General features: G+C 43.0%; 1 protein-coding gene across 1 annotated transcript; it reads right to left on the bottom strand.

Moving 5' to 3' along the window:
• Positions 1-275: 275 nt before the first annotated feature.
• Positions 276-18,481, bottom strand: STYXL2 (serine/threonine/tyrosine interacting like 2). The gene is made up of 6 exons (XM_083736158.1): positions 18,246-18,481; positions 16,626-16,750; positions 9,940-10,034; positions 7,860-8,091; positions 4,796-5,013; positions 276-3,991 (listed from the first exon to the last, which is right to left on the bottom strand). The coding sequence occupies exons 2-6, from the start codon at positions 16,730-16,732 to the stop codon at positions 1,113-1,115; spliced, it is 3,531 nt and encodes a 1,176-aa protein (XP_083592284.1). The 5' UTR covers positions 16,733-16,750; positions 18,246-18,481; the 3' UTR covers positions 276-1,112.
• Between the last annotated feature and the right edge of the window lie 1,362 nt (positions 18,482-19,843).

The following is a 19,843-nucleotide window of genomic DNA, read 5'->3' as shown; positions in this document are numbered from 1 at the left end:
CCCAAACCAATGGCTTCAAGTTACAAGAGAGGAGATTCTGACTAAACATCAGGAGAAACCTTCTGACAGTAAAAGCTGTTTGACAGTGGAATGGTCTCCTTCCTGAGGTTGTGGACTCTTCTTCCTTGGAGGTTTCTAAACAGAGGTTGAATGACCAACTGTCATGGACGCTTTAGCTGAGATTCCTGCATTGCAGGGGATTGGACTACATGACCCTTGGGGTCCCTTTCAAAACTACAATTCTATGATTCCATGATCCATAGCAAACAAACAGATGTGACTCTCTTTCCTTTAATGTGCACACACCAATATATATCCTGGATTTACATTTAAAAGGGATAATCACCACTGTAGCATATGTTTTCTAAGGCTGGGCCTGATGTTTTGTTCTAAAGGTAATTTGTTCTATCTAGTGTAGTCTCCTTTATAGCAAACAAAATTAAAACCTTTAAACAAGATCTCCCCATGTGACCAATGATTGATATTTTGCTCAGTTACAAGTTGTCATGGGAACAAACATTACATTTATTCTCTCAGTAGTTTCCCTTCTATTGATACACACAAGAGAAAGAAAAGGCTCTGTGGTTTGGGATTTAGGAAAGAAATAATATAAGTTCAATTGTACTATCCACAAGGGAACAGGGCATATATGCTGTAAGAGCAGCTACGTTTTCAAACTAGTGGCAGAGGCTGCTGATTTTGTTCCAATTCTAATCATGATGAAGTGGAAAGGGGAGGGGGGCAGAGTGACTCTTCAATGATTGCAGTAAACAGAATCAATTGAATATCTGAAGCAAATTAGCTGAGCCTCTGTTGTTTCTTTTGATTATTATTGTTAATTATGTTTACTGTTTTGTTGAAGAAATTGTCTCAGAAACAACTTGATGCATTTCTGCACACCAATAATTGACTATTGACACAATCCCTTTTTCTTGGGAAGAGCCACTGTCATTAGTATCTTCATCTCAGGTTGAGAATTAAAGATAAGAGAATACCTGTAGGATTAATGCAGTGCTCTGTTCTGGGAAGGGTGATAGGAAATGCAATGGAGGTTGATGAAACTGAGGGGCATTTTAGTCTTGGTTTCTCGTAGGGACTGTGGAAGTTTTCTTTCAAATGGGAGGGGGAGACATGGAGCTGGCATGACTTTGTTCTCTATCACTCCGCTCCTCTCTTCTTCGACGGAGCTTTGCCGTAGTTTCTTCTTGCCGATTCCTCCAGGCAGCAATTATGGCATCATCATCCATTTCTTCCTCCTCCTCCTTGCGCATGCTTTGCCTGTGTCTGAATAACTGCCTTGATGCATAACACTCTTTTCTTTCTTCTACCTTTTCTTCTTTCTCTGCATTCTCCTCAGACTTTGAAAAGCTCTGGGTGAACTTTCTCTTGGCTCCAAACTCAGATGTGTCTGAACTGGACTCCTCTTCGCGCTCTTCCAAGCGATGTGACCTGATCCGATTCCTGGGGGGTGGTTCAGGGGATTCTGAGCTGCAGGATGGTTCTGGTGTCCTCCTGAAAAAATATGGCTCTGGACTTTCTTCTCTGGAACTTGTCTCACTGAATTTGGACCGTGTAAATGTGTGAGCTGCCTTATCTTCTTGTGCAGAGGCAGAGGAAAATCGTGAGGAGGTTCTCTGCAAGTCATCTTTGCACTGAAAGGTTGAAGAGCGATCAATTTCTTCTCTTTGAGATCTGCAAAAATTATAGCTAGAAGCCTCAGTGTCCACCTCTCTGAATGATGATCTCCTGTATTTTTCTCCACTAGCATCAGAGAAGTCCTGGTATGAGGACTTTTCTTCTGTTTTCAAGCCACTGAGCCACTTACTTACATTCTTTTCTACCTCCGACCTTATAGCACCTACTCTGGCAAACTGGCCTGAGAAAGAAGATGCTGTGTCACTCCTGTCGTTATGAGCTTCTAAAGGGTACCTAAGGCCACCAATTACATTTTCTGCATAATTTTCTGCCTTCTTATCTTCATCCTCTTCCTTGATCTTTTTCTTCTTAAATAAAGTGCTACGTTTATTGTCACTGATAACCTTCTCGGTCTGGTAATCTGACATTTTCTCTCTCATCTCTGTTTGCATCTCCCTTTCCTTTCTGTTAAGTTTCTTCAAGTCAACCTCATCGGCAAAGAGGCTGTAAAGAGGCTTGCTTGTTTGTGTCACTTTCCTGCTTGAGCTGGATCCTCCTGTCCTTCCACTCATTGAGGTGTTACAAGACAGCATGGACTGAGTGTCAGCATATTGGTTGCCCTGCTGGTGAAATAGTGAACTAGGTAGTGATGAGCCACTTTGTGCACTAAGCAGAGATGCCTTGTCATCATCAACTGATTTAACACTTGAAGCTAATACTGATGATGGGCGGGACAACATTAGGATCTCATTTTGTTTCTGAGCAATAGTTTCACTAACAACATTGGCAATCCAGTTCTGAATACTGGCTATAGATATAGTGTCTTCTGGGCCAACAGGAAGGTTGGGAACACCTGTAGCTACTGAATGGTTCAACATTGCCCCACTACCGCCTCTAGCCTGAGAGAAAGATGAGCGATTGGTCTGCATGCTCAATACTGAGGCAGAATCCTGTGCACCATTTACGGAAGCTGTTGATGGCAAAAAGGCCGACAAAGGGATACTTCCACTCATTGTACTCTCTGCCTCCCAGCTGCAGAGAGACTGACTTTCTTCCAGAACTTTCTTTGAGTGTTCAAGTAACTCCATTCGCCTCTGCTTTCTTCTGGAAGAAGCAGAATCTTCACCTTTAGCAAGCTCCACAATATCATCCTTATTCTCATTGCCTACCTTCTTCTGATGTTTAGCCTTCCAGGCTTGGTAAGCTGTCAGGTTGATATCTGACAAGCTCTTCTCCTCTTCCATAGCCTCTTTATTTTGTTGGCTGCCATCTTCATCCTTTGATTTCTCAGAGGCCTCTGAGTCTTTTTTGTGAAATCCAAACTGAATTCTCTTGATTTTCCACCTTTCTAAGGCAGTCAGCTTGTCTTTGTTCTTTTGACAGAAATTATAAAATGAGCTAGTATCAGATAGTATACTTTCCTCATCCACATCCCTCCCATTTGTTCCATTGTCAGGCCTTGGGTTCTCATGGCCACATTTAGTTTTGGAATGATATTTCCGAGAAGCTTCCTTCTCTATCTCCATCATCCTCTCATTCCACATATCCCAGCTGCTTTCTGTAGACATGGAATCTGTACGCCCTCTCCTCATTCTGTTAATGCCACTTGCTTCTAGCTGTTGTTTCAAGATTCTGATCTCTTGGCTACTCACACTTTCTGTTTCACTTACATCATTTACAGAGCATGGCCTTTCTCCCATTCTAGAACCTCCATCCTCCTCCTTGGGAAACAAGTAGCTTTCCATTTGGTACTTTTCATTTTTGGACTGCCACTCTTGGATCATCCGACTCATATCCGCCTCAGATTCCTCCTGTACCTGAAACGTAAGGTCTGAGGGTTTGCCTTCTCCATCCTTGTTTGAAAGTTCCTTTGCTGGCAAGCCTTGCTTCTTCCTCCATTCTTCATAGAGTTGTTCCTCCTCTTCTTCACTGATAAGAGTAGGCTGCTTGGAAACCAAGCTCGATTTTCCCATAGAGGAGGTACTCATTACACTTCCCAGGAGGCTTGTTGTGTCTTCTTCTTCTACCATGATAGAGTGGACTTTGGCTCCCATGATACTCCCAGAATCTTCTCTCCCAGACATCAAGGAAGAGCTTCCAGCTCTGACAACAGAACTCTGGCTACTGGTTGTGTCATCATCAGAATCTTCTTCACCTTCCTCTTCTCGTTCCTCCAATAGCTTTTCATTGAGCTCCCGGAGCTGTTTCAGGAAGCCATCATTGGGATATATGGCGCGTTTCTTGCGTATAGTCATCAAGGCTTCTAAGATTGTCATATGATGAAAGATCATCAGATAAGCAGCTACCAGCACTGCTGAGCGGCTGATTCCCATTTCACTGCTGACCAAGACTTTTCCTAGAAGTAAAATTATATAGGTGGTTAACTACTGCCAGAGGAATACTGGGAACTGTTGTTCAACAGCATCTGGAGGACACTGGATTTGGGAAGTATGTAATAGTCTATTTCTGAAACAGTTTCTGGATCAAATAAATAGTTGGTGGGGGTGGGTGGGTGGGTTCTGCCATCATTAGTCTTGATTTAATTCATCATTAATAACTAAACTGGGAACATGGTAAATTAAGTTAAATAAATAATTTATATATTTCATCACAGAAATCTCAAAACATTTTAAGCATAGCAGCAAATGGGGGAATATATGCTACAATCCCTTCTAATCCAAAGAAATTCTTGTTGAGCTCAGCCTGGCTTACCACACAGGCCACTCCTGCATCTTCCCCCAATTTATATTCACTAATGTTGATAAACCACTGGTGTGAAGCTTGGTGCAACAATGCTCCAAAACTTGGGAAGAACTTGCCCCTCACCATATTAAACATGTTTTCCATTATTATATGTATATAAATTATAAAGGTGATACCCATACTCAGAGGAGAAACTTTAAAATGGACTTAAGTTAGTCATGTCTGTTGCTTTCAATGAGTCCACTCTGAGATGACTTAGTTGGCTTCAACCCAATGTACTTATTTATTTTCATCTTCCTAAATGGTTAACATTGCCATGGTAGAAACATTAAAAATACAGTCTGAAGAGTAGAAGGAACTTCATTAGTGTGTATGAGGGGCCCTAATACCTACTTCTCAAATGATAATGAACCAACAGAAGCTGAAAATGAGAAGTTGTGCAGTTTGACCTACATACCTCTGTAGGTTAGTAGAGCTTCATCAAGGAACTCTGCAGCCTCACGGAAATGTTTAGAGATGTCCATATCTGGGAAATCATCCACCTCAATGCCTAAATACTGGATGTTCATGCCATTGTAGAAGTCTGGTCCTGTATACACACCAGTGCCATGAGCAGCATTAAGCACATGAGTAATTCCTAGTCTCTTTAGGCGACCTTTATTCACTGCCACACTCCTTCAAGACAAAGGAAGAGAGGTTAGATTCTGTCTACTTTCTTGAGTATTTGAAAACTAGCCTAAGGCCAGCAATAGAAAAATGGGTTGAGTTGATGAGGAACTCTGCAAGTTTGTGCAGACTGGCAATATGAATGATCTACCCCACAGGTGATTAAAATAGTATTGTAAGTGCGAGCATGTTCACAACATGTATTTACTATCTGGTCGAACACAAAAGGTTACAATGGCCACATTTTCGTGCAATGCTAAGACAAACCATTGCTCAGTGCTAACATCAGGGCTGTCTTATCCACAGGCGCTAGGGGTGCAGGGCACCAGGCTCTCAGGGGCACCAGGATGAGAGTCTGGGGCCTGAGAGTTGAGTCCAGCGAAGAGCCCGCCCGTCAGTCGGAGTGCCACAGTGGGCTCTTCTGCTGCGGGTGGCTCTGCGCCACGAGTTCAGGGGCGATCGAGCCAGCGAGATGCTGAGGCGGCTGGCCAGCTCTGCCCTCTTGCGAGCCTGGGTCTGGCCAACCGGGGGGGGGGGGGGGCGCCGGGCGGATCTTTGCACCCTGGTGCTACATATACTTAAGACAGCCCTGGTAAACATGCTGGCTGCCAGGAAGAAAACTGCACTAACTTAGCTCTTTCCTGGTCCGTTTAGGTTAGTGCAGCACAGTAGTTAATCACTGTTTGTTCTCCAGTTCCACAATCACGGTTAAATGCTCTCATCTTTAACCATGATCCCAAGGTTTGTTCTTGGCCATAGATCGTAGTAGAAGACTAGCGAGTTTAACCACAATCCCAAGTTTGCATGGTATGCTAAGCAAAACCTTGACTTAGCTGCCATGCCATGTGGAGTTGGCATGAGCTCCCCTTTGGGAGCCAGCATGATTGTGCAGTGCCAGTTATACTTTGGCTTACAGTGACATGTGTACCAGGCCAACATGACAAATCTCTGGAAGTCTCATAACGGTGTTTTATATTAGGCAGATTTAGACCTCACCTTTCTAGTGTATCCACATTATTCTGGGTGGCTAACAACACATTTAAAGAACACTTACAAAATCAATTAAGGAAACATCAGCGATACAATAATAAAACAAAGAGCCAGGAGCAGGATATAAAACCAGCTAAAATAGGGCTAGTCTGCTAAAAGTTCATTAGCATGGCAGATCAAATACCTGCCTGAATAATAATGTCATAACCAGGCAGTGGATAGTCAAGAGAAAGGGAAATAAACAGACCTCTTGAGGAAGGAAGTTACATAATTTAGGTGGGATCACTATAGCAGCCATCGCCAATGTTTCACCAAGTTATGCCCCCACTGATTGGTCGTACAGGAGAGCCTCCCTTGCTGACTGTAATGAGTGGCCATGCTCATTTGGAATGAGATTGCCTTCTGGGTAGCTGAGCCACCAACCAGTTAGGGTATTTAGAAAGTTGCTGCACTTCATCACTGGGGTCATAAATGCCCCACTGTTAAAATGTTTACTATTGTTGCCCTGGGCACTGTGGCAAATGCAGGGAGCAAATCATCTGCAAGGCACATAAATGATTCTCCCAGTGCAACACCATCAAGATATCTCATAAGGCCTTCGTTCCAATATGTACTGGGATTTTGAAATAACTGGGTTAAGGAAATATGATGGCTGCAAATGTTAAAAGACTCATATATCAAATTGTGTCATGATCACTGTGATTTGACATTTGGAAACTGTGACAAGCAACCATTGGGGGAAAAGCTTTTTTTATGAACAAAAATGGCTCAGAAATTAGAAGACCTTATTTATAATTCATGCTCTTTTGTTTAAAACAGCATTGACAGCAGCTGCTATTTGTACATTGGCTGGTCTTCTTCTTAAAGCAGGCTTTATTCATACCATGAATCAGAGAGAATCAGGGCATGGCAAGTGGAGGCTGGAACTACATAATATGGTCAGCACCTTTCGACCTCTGAAAGTAATGGCTGTGCATTTTCCTCTGGCATCGTTTAATAATGCAAAATGCATGGTGTGATGCCATCACGTTATAATTTTTTCCACCCCCGCAAATGGCAGCCAATTAGGTGGAAAAAGGAAGTGAAAAGTCATAATGCCATGTTACAAGTTCTGCATAACTAAATGTTATGAAGGTGATAGAAGGAAGAGACATAAGATTGCCTGTTTCAGTGGCAGCTGCACCTTGGCTGCAAAGTACAATTCTGGCCTGATGGAGGGAAAGGAATCTTCACTTGTCCAATTTAAACTTTCAGATTCCAGCAATTATGTGAGATGCCAATTCCCCAATGCAATAGAAGCAGCATCAACTAGTTGACTAAGAAACTGACTTCCCTCATTAGTTTGGTTTAGGGTTTTTTTATCTCCCACCACTGGTGTATGTACAATCTCCTTGACTGCATTCAAATCAAGAATGCATTGTGTCATTCACAGGAATGCAGGCAGGAGATCAGGATATAATATTCACCCTATACAGTGGAACCTCGCGTTACGGTTGGAATCCATTCTGGAGGCCCATTCATAACACAGAACTGACGTAAGCTGAAGTGCTGCGTCGGCACACACACACACGACGCTATTTAGCGTTTATGCGCATGTGGCAAAACCCAGAAGTAACCCATTCTGGTACTTCCGGGTTGCCGCGGGACACAAGACAAAAACACGCAACCTGAAGCAGACGCAACATGAGGTATGTCTGTAACACTTTCTGCCTTTATAGTGGTATTCTTTACATAAGTTTATTTTGGGATGGGACATTTGAAAAAAAATACTTTTTCACCTAGGATTATTGATCTTCTTCTCCAATAAAGTGTGAGAAGTCCAACTCTAGGAATGATAATCAAAGAGAAACAGTCTTCCTACTCACTTTTCTGCTATGAAGACATTTGGCCAGACTTCATCAACGGCATCCTTTGGAGACTCAAGCCGGTCTTTCACAAGTGCCCTCTGCAAATCCATGACACATGGTGTGTTGAACAAGCTGGTATCATCTATCTTTTCCTTAACCCGATTGTACAAGTCTTCCACCAGTAGCTGCTCTGCAGATTCGAGCATCCCTGGACACCCAGAATCTGCTTTCACCTCCTTTGTCTTCAGCTCTGGAATGAAACAACACTTACATTTTCAAAATTGCACCTGTTTACCTTTGACAACGGTAAAGCGGCTTAGTCATGTTGGCCACATGATCTGGAAGCTGTACACCGGCTCCCTTGGCCAGTAAAGCGAGATGAGTGCCGCAACCCCAGAGTCGTCTGCAACTGGACCTAACAGTCAGGGGTCCCCTTTACCTTTGACATGCTTCTCAACGAGTGTTCAACAAAGGGCAGATTCACACCACTCATTTAAAGCACATTCAGTGCACATTTAAAGCATGTGGCTCCTCCCAAAGAATCCTGGGAACTGTCATTTGCTTGGGGTGCTGGGAATTGTAGCTCTGTGAGGCTGAAATTACAGTTCCTAGGATTCTCTGGTGGAAAGCCATGTGCTTTAAATGTGCATTGAATGTGCTTTAAAGGCATGGTATGGATCTTCTCAAAGTGCCTGGGCCCTTGATCTGAGCTATGTGCACATCAATGCTCAAGCTATAATCTTGATGGACTATTGAATATTGAAATCATATTGATGGGATCTTGGTAAGCCTAAGCCTTGTGATATTCATTTGAGACCTTTCTCCAGATTTCCCCACCTAATGAAGTGAGACAAGGAAAGGGATTTTCAGTGACTTTGCCTCCTGTATGGAATGCCTTTGTGGAATGCCTTTCCACAAGAGGCTCACCTGATGCCATGTATTGTAGTATTTCAACATAGAGTTAAGTAGAATCTCATTCCAATAATGAATGGAAGGCAGAAAGTAGCCTGGCTAGCTTTTAGGGCAAACACTTCATCTATAGTTGCAGAGTGCGCTGTGATGCACCACCACTGAATTCAAAAGAAAAACCCCCAGAGTCTTGTTTAGCAAAATGTAAAAGAGAGACATATCAAGAGGGGCTGTTTGATACTAGAGTAGCTTTCATACAAGGCCATTTAGCATTGTTAAGGCACTTGATTATAACAATGAGTAGAATTCACCAAACAGAATTTAAATGGTAAATCCATGTGCTACTTAGTATAGCATTAAATATCCAACAATACCCAACCCCATGGCCAGGGTTCTTCTACAATATTTAACTTGGAAGGAAGAGCTGTTCAGCAAAGGTCCTCAGCAACTGTACTCGGAAGGTTTATCCTTGCGTCTTTTGCCTCTGATTGCTTCTTGTTCGGTTTGGCAGTAGCATTACTAATGCATTGCCTCTTAACTCGCTGGCTCCTATAACCCATGGTAGGAAGGTTTAATTATTGATCTCTATTCATTATTCTTTTTGTATTAGAGGGAACCAGTAATTAAAGCCCTCTCTCCCCAGCTGAATGGGAGATGACTAATTAAGGAGCAATCGTCCTGCTAAATAGGAAGCATTTAGAGGCAAAGGTGAAGAAACCTTCTAATTCAAGGTACAGTAGCCCAGCGAAGCTTCAGTGACACTTTGCCAGTTCACACACTAGATAGGCTGGAATGGCAAATGTTTTAAATTAAACAATGCTACCCAAAATATATTAATAAAGATATGAGAACAATACAGGAAAACACAGGAATGGAGTATTGATATCTGTGATTGAGTCCCTGTCAGAGAAGAAGGCGTGGTTATGATGATGATGATAAAGATGATGTCATTTGGAATCTCTGTAAAAAGTGAGTGCACAAGGACAGCAATTTAAAAATACACTGTGATTATGGAAGTAACCTTAATCAGCAGAGGTTCTATAAATGGTCTCCAGATATTATAAGATAATTGAGTTGAGAGGGAGGGACCAGAAATCATCTAGTCTATTCCTCTATTCAAAAGTAAGGGCACCTATTCACCAGCCTCCCCTTACTCATAAACCCATTGCCTTTTCTTTCTGCCTCCTACCTTCGTTGATGATCTGTTTAGCAGCCACAGCAGATGACAGATGGATGGGCTCCATGAAGATGCTCTCAGTGTCTGTATCCGATAACACCGAATATCTGTTAATAAATGACAACGATGTGAGGCAAGCTTCTACAAGTTGTTTGACTCACCTTTGACAGCTTCCACCACAACTATTTCAAAACAGAGCAGCCTGAGGGTGAGGGGAAACTGTACAGCAGAACAGGAAGCGGGTGACGTTGGGAGATGGCCCATGTTTGCATACACACAAGCAATTTAAAAAATGGCAAAACAAGTTTAAATTTCCCCATAATGCTTCTTTTATTATTCATTCTCATCAATGTGTTCCTCTTCCCAAAAGTGCAGAATTAAGATACTATAACATAAAATTCATCTACAGAAAACGCTACATTTCCCTTTGTTGTATGTTGATTTTACCATATGGAGGCACATTTGTAAACTGGAGTAATCGGTGGGGGGAAAGCATTTCCCAGCAAAAACAAAAAAAATGTTTGTATAAACTAATCTACTGTCTCCCATTCCCTATTCCAAAATGAAGAGCAAGAATGCTCTCATAGTAGATACTGTAGTGATACACAGATTTTGTAATATAATGCTTGTAATATTCTTTGATGTACAGTAATGCAGGTGGGGACGAGGAACTTGTTGAACCAGGTATCAGCTCAAAGGCAGCTCAGAGGCAAATGATGCACTGCTGTCTCCCTTTGACTCTGGGGTTTATCAGTCCACATCTCTCCCTTGCAGATAAAGGGGAGCACAGAGCAAGGAGCAATGACCAAGCATTAGGCCATGAATCCCCCTGCCCTCTAGTGACACTCTAGTTACCACTGTGGTAAAGTTACGGAGTCCTGTGTCTCTTTTTACAGAAGAGGAAGATGTTTCCTTTTCATCCACTAGAGGGTGGATGATAGTCCAGATGTCTCTGACTGTTGTAAACAGAGGGTTGCCTGACAGCTGCATTAATCAAAATTGGTCTCCATAGCAACCGACCATGAAACGTTATATGGGCAGCCAGCTTCCCAAGGCAGTGGCAGTGGAGAAGGCCGGGAGAAGCCTGTGATGTCTAGGGGTCAAGTGTACAAAGCACTAGAGAGCTGGGGCTTTAGCTAATGCATATTAAGCTGGAGGGACTGGCTGAGGAAAGAGCAGGAATGGAGCTCTGGTGTTTATGTAGCAAGTGTGAGCATTGCCCTTTCATTGCCTCTGCCAAAGGTAAACAAAGTTTTTGCCCCCCCCCCAGCCCCTTTAAAGTTAAGGCTGCCATTTTGCCTAGAAATCGATTACTTAGGGCAGAATTCAACTCATGCATCCCAGCAGCAGAAGCCAGCATTAGGACTTCAGTTTGTACAACAGGGTTCCCCCGTCTTCTTCTGTGTCCCCCAAAATTGGCTAGGAATGGTCTAGAGAACCCCCAGAACAGCATCTGATTGTTCCATCTGGCAAGCTGTAAAGCTTGCCCTGGCAGAACAATCAACATAGTGCAATGTTGAATTTCACCCTTAGAATCTAGACACACCATCCTCTGCAATACACCCTGCAGCACAAAGATGCTTTTTCCTTTATAGCACCAGAGGATGTCAGTTTGAGTTACGCCTCCTCAACTTAAACAAGGATCTGTAATTAAGGGACTGCAAGGTGTTGTTCTGCCAGCATTACAAGCAAACATACAAGTAGCACTCATACTTTTAAGAGATCCCTTGCCTTCTTGAGTATGCTGAAAGTGAAGCAGAGACAATGTTTTGCTCCACAGATAGTGCTACTTTCAAAGCCACCTGTTTGAGGTGTTGATGCAGAGAATCCAATTAGCTTTCTGCTCATGGATGTGTGAAGGAAGCCACCAAGCGGTCGTTCTGCAATGATCAAGCCGGTCGGCACTGATGGGAGTTGTAGACCAAACATCTGAAGGGCACCAGGTTGGAAAAGGCTGTTCTACAAGCTAAGGATATGAAAACTATCTCTGGCAAATTCTTAATTGACATGCCATTTGTAGAAAGCATGAAACCTTTAATGGCTGTGTATCTTTAAAGCACATCAAAGCACATTCTGGGCACTGTAGTCCACCCCTCACAGAGTAACAATTCCCAGAAACCCTTAACAAACTAGTGCCCAGAATTTTTGGAAGGAAAGAATGTGGCTGAAATGAGCTTTAAAGGTATGGTGTACACAGCCAGTGGCAGGGAAAATGCGGCAACTCTAAGAACAGGAATTTTGAGTTTGGAAGCTCTGTTGTATTGGAGCAAGTGAAGAAACAAACAGAGAGCCCTTCCATCTCTATTGAGGACTGCTAGATCCATAGTGAAGAGCAACAGGCTGGTATAAAAAGCCTCTCTCTGCTGACAACAAAAAAAAATGTTAGTTAAAAGCATTTTGAGTTGCTTAAACCATGGATTCCTCCAATATTTTACAGGAGGAAAAATAAAACACCTGTTGAAAACCTTGAAAATCAGGCACAATAATTTAGGGAATATATAGCCCTTCAGATGTTATGGAACTCTCCTCCCATCAGCGTCAGTCATCATAATCAATGGTCAGTAATGATGGAAGTTGTAATCCAGCAACAGCTGGAAGACCAAACTTTCCCCATCCCTGATTTAGGCATATTGAACTGGCTGAGAGTAAATTCCATTGAAAACAACAACCTGGACTTCCGGAGGCGGCGCCTCTGACAATGGCGGATTCTCCCTGATTCAGGGGGAGACAGCTCCACAGAAACCGGGTCTTACCGCTGCAGCGAAGCGGGGACCCTTTCAAAAGTCGCAGACGGAAGAAGCCTGCGACCGTGGGACTCGGCGGGCACCGTTTGCGCCCCTCTGTTTGGCAAAGGAGCTCTACAAAGGGCTCCGGAGTGAGACGGGGGTTGGCGTGGTGCTGAGAGTCAATCGCTACTTCTGTGGAGTGAAGCTGCACAGCCAAAGCCGGAGAGCACTGTCCTTTTTCCTATGCTAATTCGGATTTCAAACAACAACCCGTGAGTAGGACAATTGAAACTTGTAGATCAAAATTATACCTTTGAATTAGAGCCGAGACGGGAAGGTGTAAAAATAGGAAGTCCACCTCCTGCTCTTTGTAGAAAGATCAAAGCAAAGACTTTATAAGCTAAAAGCTGTAAATTGACAGCCTGGAATTTCCTGCTCTTTTAACTACCAAATCCCCCCTAGACAGCAGGAGGATAGGGGGGAAACAAATCGTGACTTTGCAAATCCTGCAGAGAGTAATTTAAGAAAATAAGTCTTCACTGTTCCTAACCTGGGGACAGAATGAAAGGAAAGAAATTGTCGGTGGTGCCTATAATAGGAATATAAGAAAACTGACAGATAGAGTTGGAAGGAAAATAAGTCCTATGCAGCCTTCTGCCTGTTTGCTTTAGATTGAAAGGAAACAAAATATCTGAAAATCGAAAGTAACTTTTATTTTCCCTTGCTGGATACACTGTAAAAATGGATGCTAAAAAGTAACTACCCCTCCTAGAGGAGATCTACCAGTGCTTTTGTTTTATTTTACAAAGAGAACATAGCAGCTGAGAAAATCAGACCGTGGGACCAGCTTTCTGACCTTGACAGAATGATGAGAGAGGAAGTTTTATCTGCCCTGGACAAAATATATGATGTGCTGCAACAGATGGATGAGAAAGTGTCTCTTATGAATCAAGAGACGGCATACATTTTAGCTGCAGTTAACAAGGAGGTGCCAATGGAATGTACAGTTACAGAAACTGCACAACAATCTACCCAGGATATTGACTTAGGGCAAGTGCATGAGGTTATGAATGTATCTCATAAGACACAGAGTTTCCAAGTTTTACAGGATCAGAAGCTGCAACATTGGGAGATGGAATTCGTAGGACACTGGTTAAATTGTGGACCTAAGAGAGTTATTATCTTGGGTGGGAGTGTGAAACAAGTGGAAGATTATCTTTGGAATGACTACCCTTTGGATTACAAACTAAACATTGGGGAGTGCAACACTGGGGAATGGGACAATTGGATAAAAGGAGATGAAGAATTTTACTACATAGAGTCCTCCAGAGACTGGCTCCCCAAAGAGAAAGAGAAGAAAATGCGAAAGAATACAACAGGGAACAAGGATTTATGTAACTACAAACAGAAACAAGAAAACTCGCAGAGGGGGCCTGGAAGTGACTTGAGAGCTTCAGATATTAGAACACCGGATTGACAAGGGTTAAAGACTTAAGGACTGACATTATCCGGAACCAGGAAAAGGGACGTTGGAGAAACTTAAAATGAGAAATGCTTTTGTAATAAATTCTTATTTATGGAATTAGTGCAATTCTAATGAAATATTAAGAGATGCTGGAAAGGAAGTAACTGGCTTTAAAGGTAAAGGTAAAGGTACCCCTGCCCGTACGGGCCAGTCTTGACAGACTCTGGGGTTGTGCGCCCATCTCACTCAAGAGGCCAGGGGCCAGCGCTGTCCGGAGACACTTCCGGGTCACGTGGCCAGCGTGACATCGCTGCTCTGGCGAGCCAGAGCCGCACACGGAAACGCCGTTTACCTTCCCGCTGGTAAGCGGTCCCTATTTATCTACTTGCACCCGGAGGTGCTTTCGAACTGCTAGGTTGGCAGGCGCTGGGACCGAGCAGCGGGAGCGCACCCCGCCGCAGGGATTTGAACCGCCGACCTTTCGATCGGCAAGTCCTAGGCGCTGAGGCTTTAACCCACAGCGCCACCTGCGTCCCTGGCTTTAGTAATGGTTTAAATCTAAGAACTTTAAAGATTTGAGGACAAGATAAAATTAATGAAATTAATGTAAGAAAAAATGAAGTGGTTTGAGTAATAAGGGGAAATAAGAATTTGTAAGAATGGTTTGATTATAAACGAAAATATGAGGTAAATATTACATGGGGACATATAATTAAGGGTAAGACAAGTGGTATGAATTTGCTGAATTAATTTTAAAATGGAATACAAGGAGGGAGGTGAGAGGAAGTCAGGAAAATAAGTAAAAGAATGCTGAGAATTTGAAAGGAGAGATTTTTATTTTTTATTTTTCTTATCCTTTTGTTTTTTCTGTGGAATTTTTGATTTTTGATTGTTGTAATTTTTCTCTTTTTTGTCTTTGATGTTTACTTTTTTATCTTTGTGGTCTTTTTTCTTGAGAAAACCTAATAAAATGTTATTATAAAAAAGAGAAAAAAGAAAACAACAATCTGAGTAGATATGAATAGAATTTAACTGTTAAGTTGTTTAATCACAAAATAGATTTGTGTGTCTCTAAGAGAGTGGGTGGTCTTTCCCCCTTTTGCTCCTCCCCAAAGAATAATCTAGCAGCATGGTAAAGAGAAAGCACAGATCACCCCAATAACATCTAGAGTCAAAGTGACTGCCCTCACGTACATATTCAAAACACTATGGAACTTTTTTTTAAAAGCAATTGCAAGTAAGTTTAGGGCATATTAACAATGTACATGCAAATGAGCCATGTGCAAAGAAAAAACCGAACTTGGCCAAGTGTATCTAAGCTGCAGGAAAGACAGATGGTTTGGCTAGCAGCACTCAGTCTCATCATCAGCCATGGGAACAGAAACAGATAAAAGAAAAAATGAATCAGCCTACAGAGCCTGATTTATCCTTTAATATCCCTAAGGAATGGAACTAAGAACACGCCAGAAAACAGGAGCCCCTTTTACATGTTCAGTGAATGCATAGGGTGAGGGTTACTTGCGACTACGTCTTTAAGTGTACAAATGTTCATTAATAGGCTCTACTGAGACGCTCATATAGACTGGACCATGCTTTTGCTCACGGCCTCCTTGTTCCTTTCTCAGAGATTAAAAAATTCCAAATGCTGCAACCTTTCCACCTAGAGGACTCGCTCAAATTCCCTCGACCACTTTGGTTGCTCTTTTCTGAACCTTTGATGGCTCTACAATATCCTTTTTGAGGTGAGGCGACCAGAACGGCACACAGTATTTCAAGTGCAGACATGCTGTAGCTTTGCAAAACAGCATTATGGTATCAACAGCTGTATTTTTAATTCCTTTCTTAATGAATGATCCCTAGCAAGGAATTCACTCTCCCCCCCCCCCACCAACAGTTGCCACACACTGAGTCTAGATCTACTGAGCGATGCCTTTGAATGAGAAAAAGGCAAGATCACACAGGTTTGGGGCATTGAAAAAGGCTCTCTCTTGCAGACTAAAACATGCTTGATAAAGAAAACCTCAAAAATAGATAGGGGCTGACTATTGCTTTCTAACTGGGATTACTGGGCATGCCTCTATGCAAGACCCAGAAATCCTGCTTCACATAAGATTCCAAATTTGTACAATCAATTGAATCAAACACTTGAATCCAAACAAATCAAAGAACTGTGAAAAGACTGATGCAAATGATGGCAGCTTGGGTGGGCTCTGTTTCCTCTGTGCTGCCTCACTTAACTTTGATAATGCTTTCCCCCAATAACACTTGAATTTGTGGAAAACCTCAGTTGACCCAATTAGATTAGCTAAATAATGCATGAGCTTTCCACCCTGGCTTCTAAAAGAAATAAGAAAGAACTCTTTAAATTCTGCCTTGCTCAGGGTTTGGATAATGCACAGGGTTAGCGTAAGGTAATTTTAAAAAAGGAAGGGGGAAGGCTAGAAAATGGCTGGAGTTTGTTCCATGTGATCAGAGGGATATAGAGGCCTACTTGGCAAAAGACTCACCGGCTAGGAGAGGGACTGCGAAGATAGTGGGCCTGCACAGCTTTCACATCAGGGCCTTCTCCATCGGGCACCACCTGCTCACCATCTGAATCCATACCACTTGCCATAGTTCCTGTGGGAACACGCTGGAATTGGGGAGGGTGGGATTAGGAGGATCAGAACGTACTAAAAGGCAGAGGCACATCGAGCAAACCCATCTGCCAAACTACAAAAAGCAGATCGGTGTGGTTCAGAAAGGGGGTTTGTGTATGACTGAGGACATGAAGTTTGAGAGTTTCCTTTCCACGACGAACCACCCCAAGCAATTGAGACCAAACATTTGATTCCACACGACTTTAAACCCCAGGCCTCTCTTCCAAAGAGATGTTTGCCATAAAGCAATACCACCCACTGGAAAAGAGGCATGAGACTTCGGAAGCACTATATTAATGGAAGTTAGAGAAACTGTTAACATACCCTCCAACATTTCTCTGACGAAAATGGGGACGTCTCATTCCAGAATGATAATTTTTCTACATATACCCCACACATCTTATGGGGTTGCCCCAGCCACTTTGGGCAACTTCCAACATATATAAAAACATAACAAAACAGCAAACATGAAAGAAAGCTTCCCTATACAGGATTGCCTTTGGACAGCTCGGGGGTCGGATAACTCCATACCCTCCAACATTTCTCTGATGAAAATAGAGACATCTTAAGGAAATGTGAGGCATTCCAGGACCAAATCAGAATCTGGGATGGCTTCTCGAAATCAGGGACGTCCCTGGAAAATAGGGACATTTGGAGGGTCTGTGTTAGTACCCCTGGGCTCACAGTCCCCAGCAGTCTGGCTGCATCCACTCCACTTGGCAAAACTGAGCTGGCTGCTTCTCAGGGAGAGCAATCCAGGGCCATGTGGATCCAAAGATTCACACAGGTCCAATACACACACGTAGGGGTAATTGAGGGCCATCACATCCAGCCCTAAACCAATGGTCCCTGATTAGTAGAATAGGCATATGCCTTAAAATACCTTCTAAAAGCAAAATCCTTTTGCTTTTTTTAAAAGTGTGAATGTTCACATAGGTAATAGCTATTATGAAGTATAAAAAGTAATCACAACAAATGCTCTTAACAGTGCAGCCCTATGTCTACTCAATAATAACTCCAGTTGTGTTTAGTGGGACTCTTCCCCCAACTAAGATTGCAGCTCAGAATAAAGTAGGGCTAGAGGTTTTATTATTATTTTGCAATTCAATTTTCTGAGTGGACCTATAAGCCTTACCACCGCACTTTGTCCCCCACCCCACAGCAATCTGAAATGGCACCCCTGGGATCCTGCTCTTGGGTTGTTAGGACGGAGTCTAGAGAGGCAGCCCTTGTTTCCTGAGGCTTCTCCATACAGGGGAGATGTGTGATCAATGTGCAACAAAAATACCTGCTCCATTTCAGGCCGCGAGGGAAGATGCCTCTTCCCTTACACAGTCCCCTTTCTCGCCCCCCTTGCAGCTTGTCTCAGATGTCAGGAATGCAGCTAGGCCTCCGCAGGCAGGGTGGCGGTGGCAGTTGTTGACACCACACAATGACCCAGCAAGACCAAACGAAGCAAGAAGCTATGAAAGCCCCACAGCAACTTACCGGTTCTGCTGGGAGGGTACGTCTCCTGACAGTTTAATGTTCCTTGTTAGCAGTAAAGTGAAGCACCCAGTCAAAAAAAGAGCAGGGAATTAGGCTGCCGGGATCACAGTCAGGACAAGGGCCGCTGCCCTCCTTCCCTCGCTGTGATTTCTTCCCAAAGGGGCAGGACAACTGTCAGCCTCAAATTTTATCAGCCTTCTAATAATAGCACTTCCAGGCACTGGCTGTCAGGTTGCCGAGAGAGAAGTGCAGCCCCTGCTTGGGCTTTTTAACTCTATCCCCACCCATCGAGGGACCTCACTTGGCTGCAGAATAGGCCAAATATATGAAGGGCAATCATGCTATTTGTTTTTATTGGATGCCTGAGCCGTGTCCGTTCAGAGGTCAGAAAGGAAGCTTCCTCCCTGCCTCAGAATTTTAGTCCTTGTCATCCCATTTCCCCACCCACCTCTCCCTTTTGGACAAATTTGCCCCAGGGATCTTCCCCAGAGGGAATCAATTGCTGCATGATAAGAAGGAGTCTGACACTGAGATCAGGCAAAACCAAATATTGTTTATTATCGAGACATGTGCAACTCACCAGCTCGTGCTGTAAAGAGGGAGGCCCCCATAAAGTACATTAAAGGTACTTTATACCCTATAGTCAGTCCAAATTTCCCTCCTACATTCTCCTGTTGGTTAGGAGACTGCAGTTTACAGTCCCAGTCTGCCTATTTCTTATTTCCCCCTTGATATGCACCCCCTCCATTACATACATCCCATGTTCATGCTGATTAGCTGTAGCTCCATCAGGGGGTGGTTTGACCAAAATTCATAGCCTTTTTCAGCATGCTCAATTGTTTTCTAACTGTTCTCCATTTTTCCTCATGATTCCGAGTCACCCAGAAACCTTCCTAGTACCTTATAAGGCATTATCTTTCGGCTACTCTCAGTGATTTCTTAACCTGACTTATTACCACGAGTTTCCTCTTTCTTTGCAATGCAGGCAGTTACAACAGCAAGGCATGGTCATTTCTGCTAAGCTTTTCCTACCCATTTATCCCACACACCCCACATCACATTCCTTCTGAGCCATCTAGGATTACCACAGAACAAGACAAATGGTTGAATAAAAGGTCCTCTTAGGGGACTTCAGGAGATTAATATTCTTTCATTCCCATGAGGTAACTCAGAACATAGGAATATGCCTTATACTGAGTCAGGGTGTGAGAATCCCACACCCGTTGCCCTAGGTGGCACATTAGTGGGTGGGGGGCAACAGAGAGAGACAGAAATAGGATGGGAACCCCAGATTTACTAGGCTACCCTACTGGGTTGGTACTGGAACATGTCACTTTCCTTATCTCAAAAGTACAGTCTTAGAAGAATAGATAACCAACTATGACTGAAGGACTATGACACATTAAAACATATTGGTGTAAGTTGGCTGCAATATCATCAACTCAACTGAATTTTTAAACAAGATAAAATGGAAAAGGGGTTTGACAAGATAATTTCTGAACTAGATAAAGAACTCCTCTCTGATAAAAAAAATCTGTCTAAAATGTATAAATTATTATTAAATTGGCACCTAAAAGATGAAGAAGTCAAAAATGTAA

This window comes from Podarcis gaigeae (genome assembly GCF_964106915.1).
Source record: "Podarcis gaigeae genome assembly, chromosome: 4".
NCBI lineage: Eukaryota > Metazoa > Chordata > Lepidosauria > Squamata > Lacertidae > Podarcis > Podarcis gaigeae.
The sequence above is the reverse complement of the archived record's forward strand: the minus strand, read 5'-3'. Positions and strand labels throughout refer to the sequence as shown.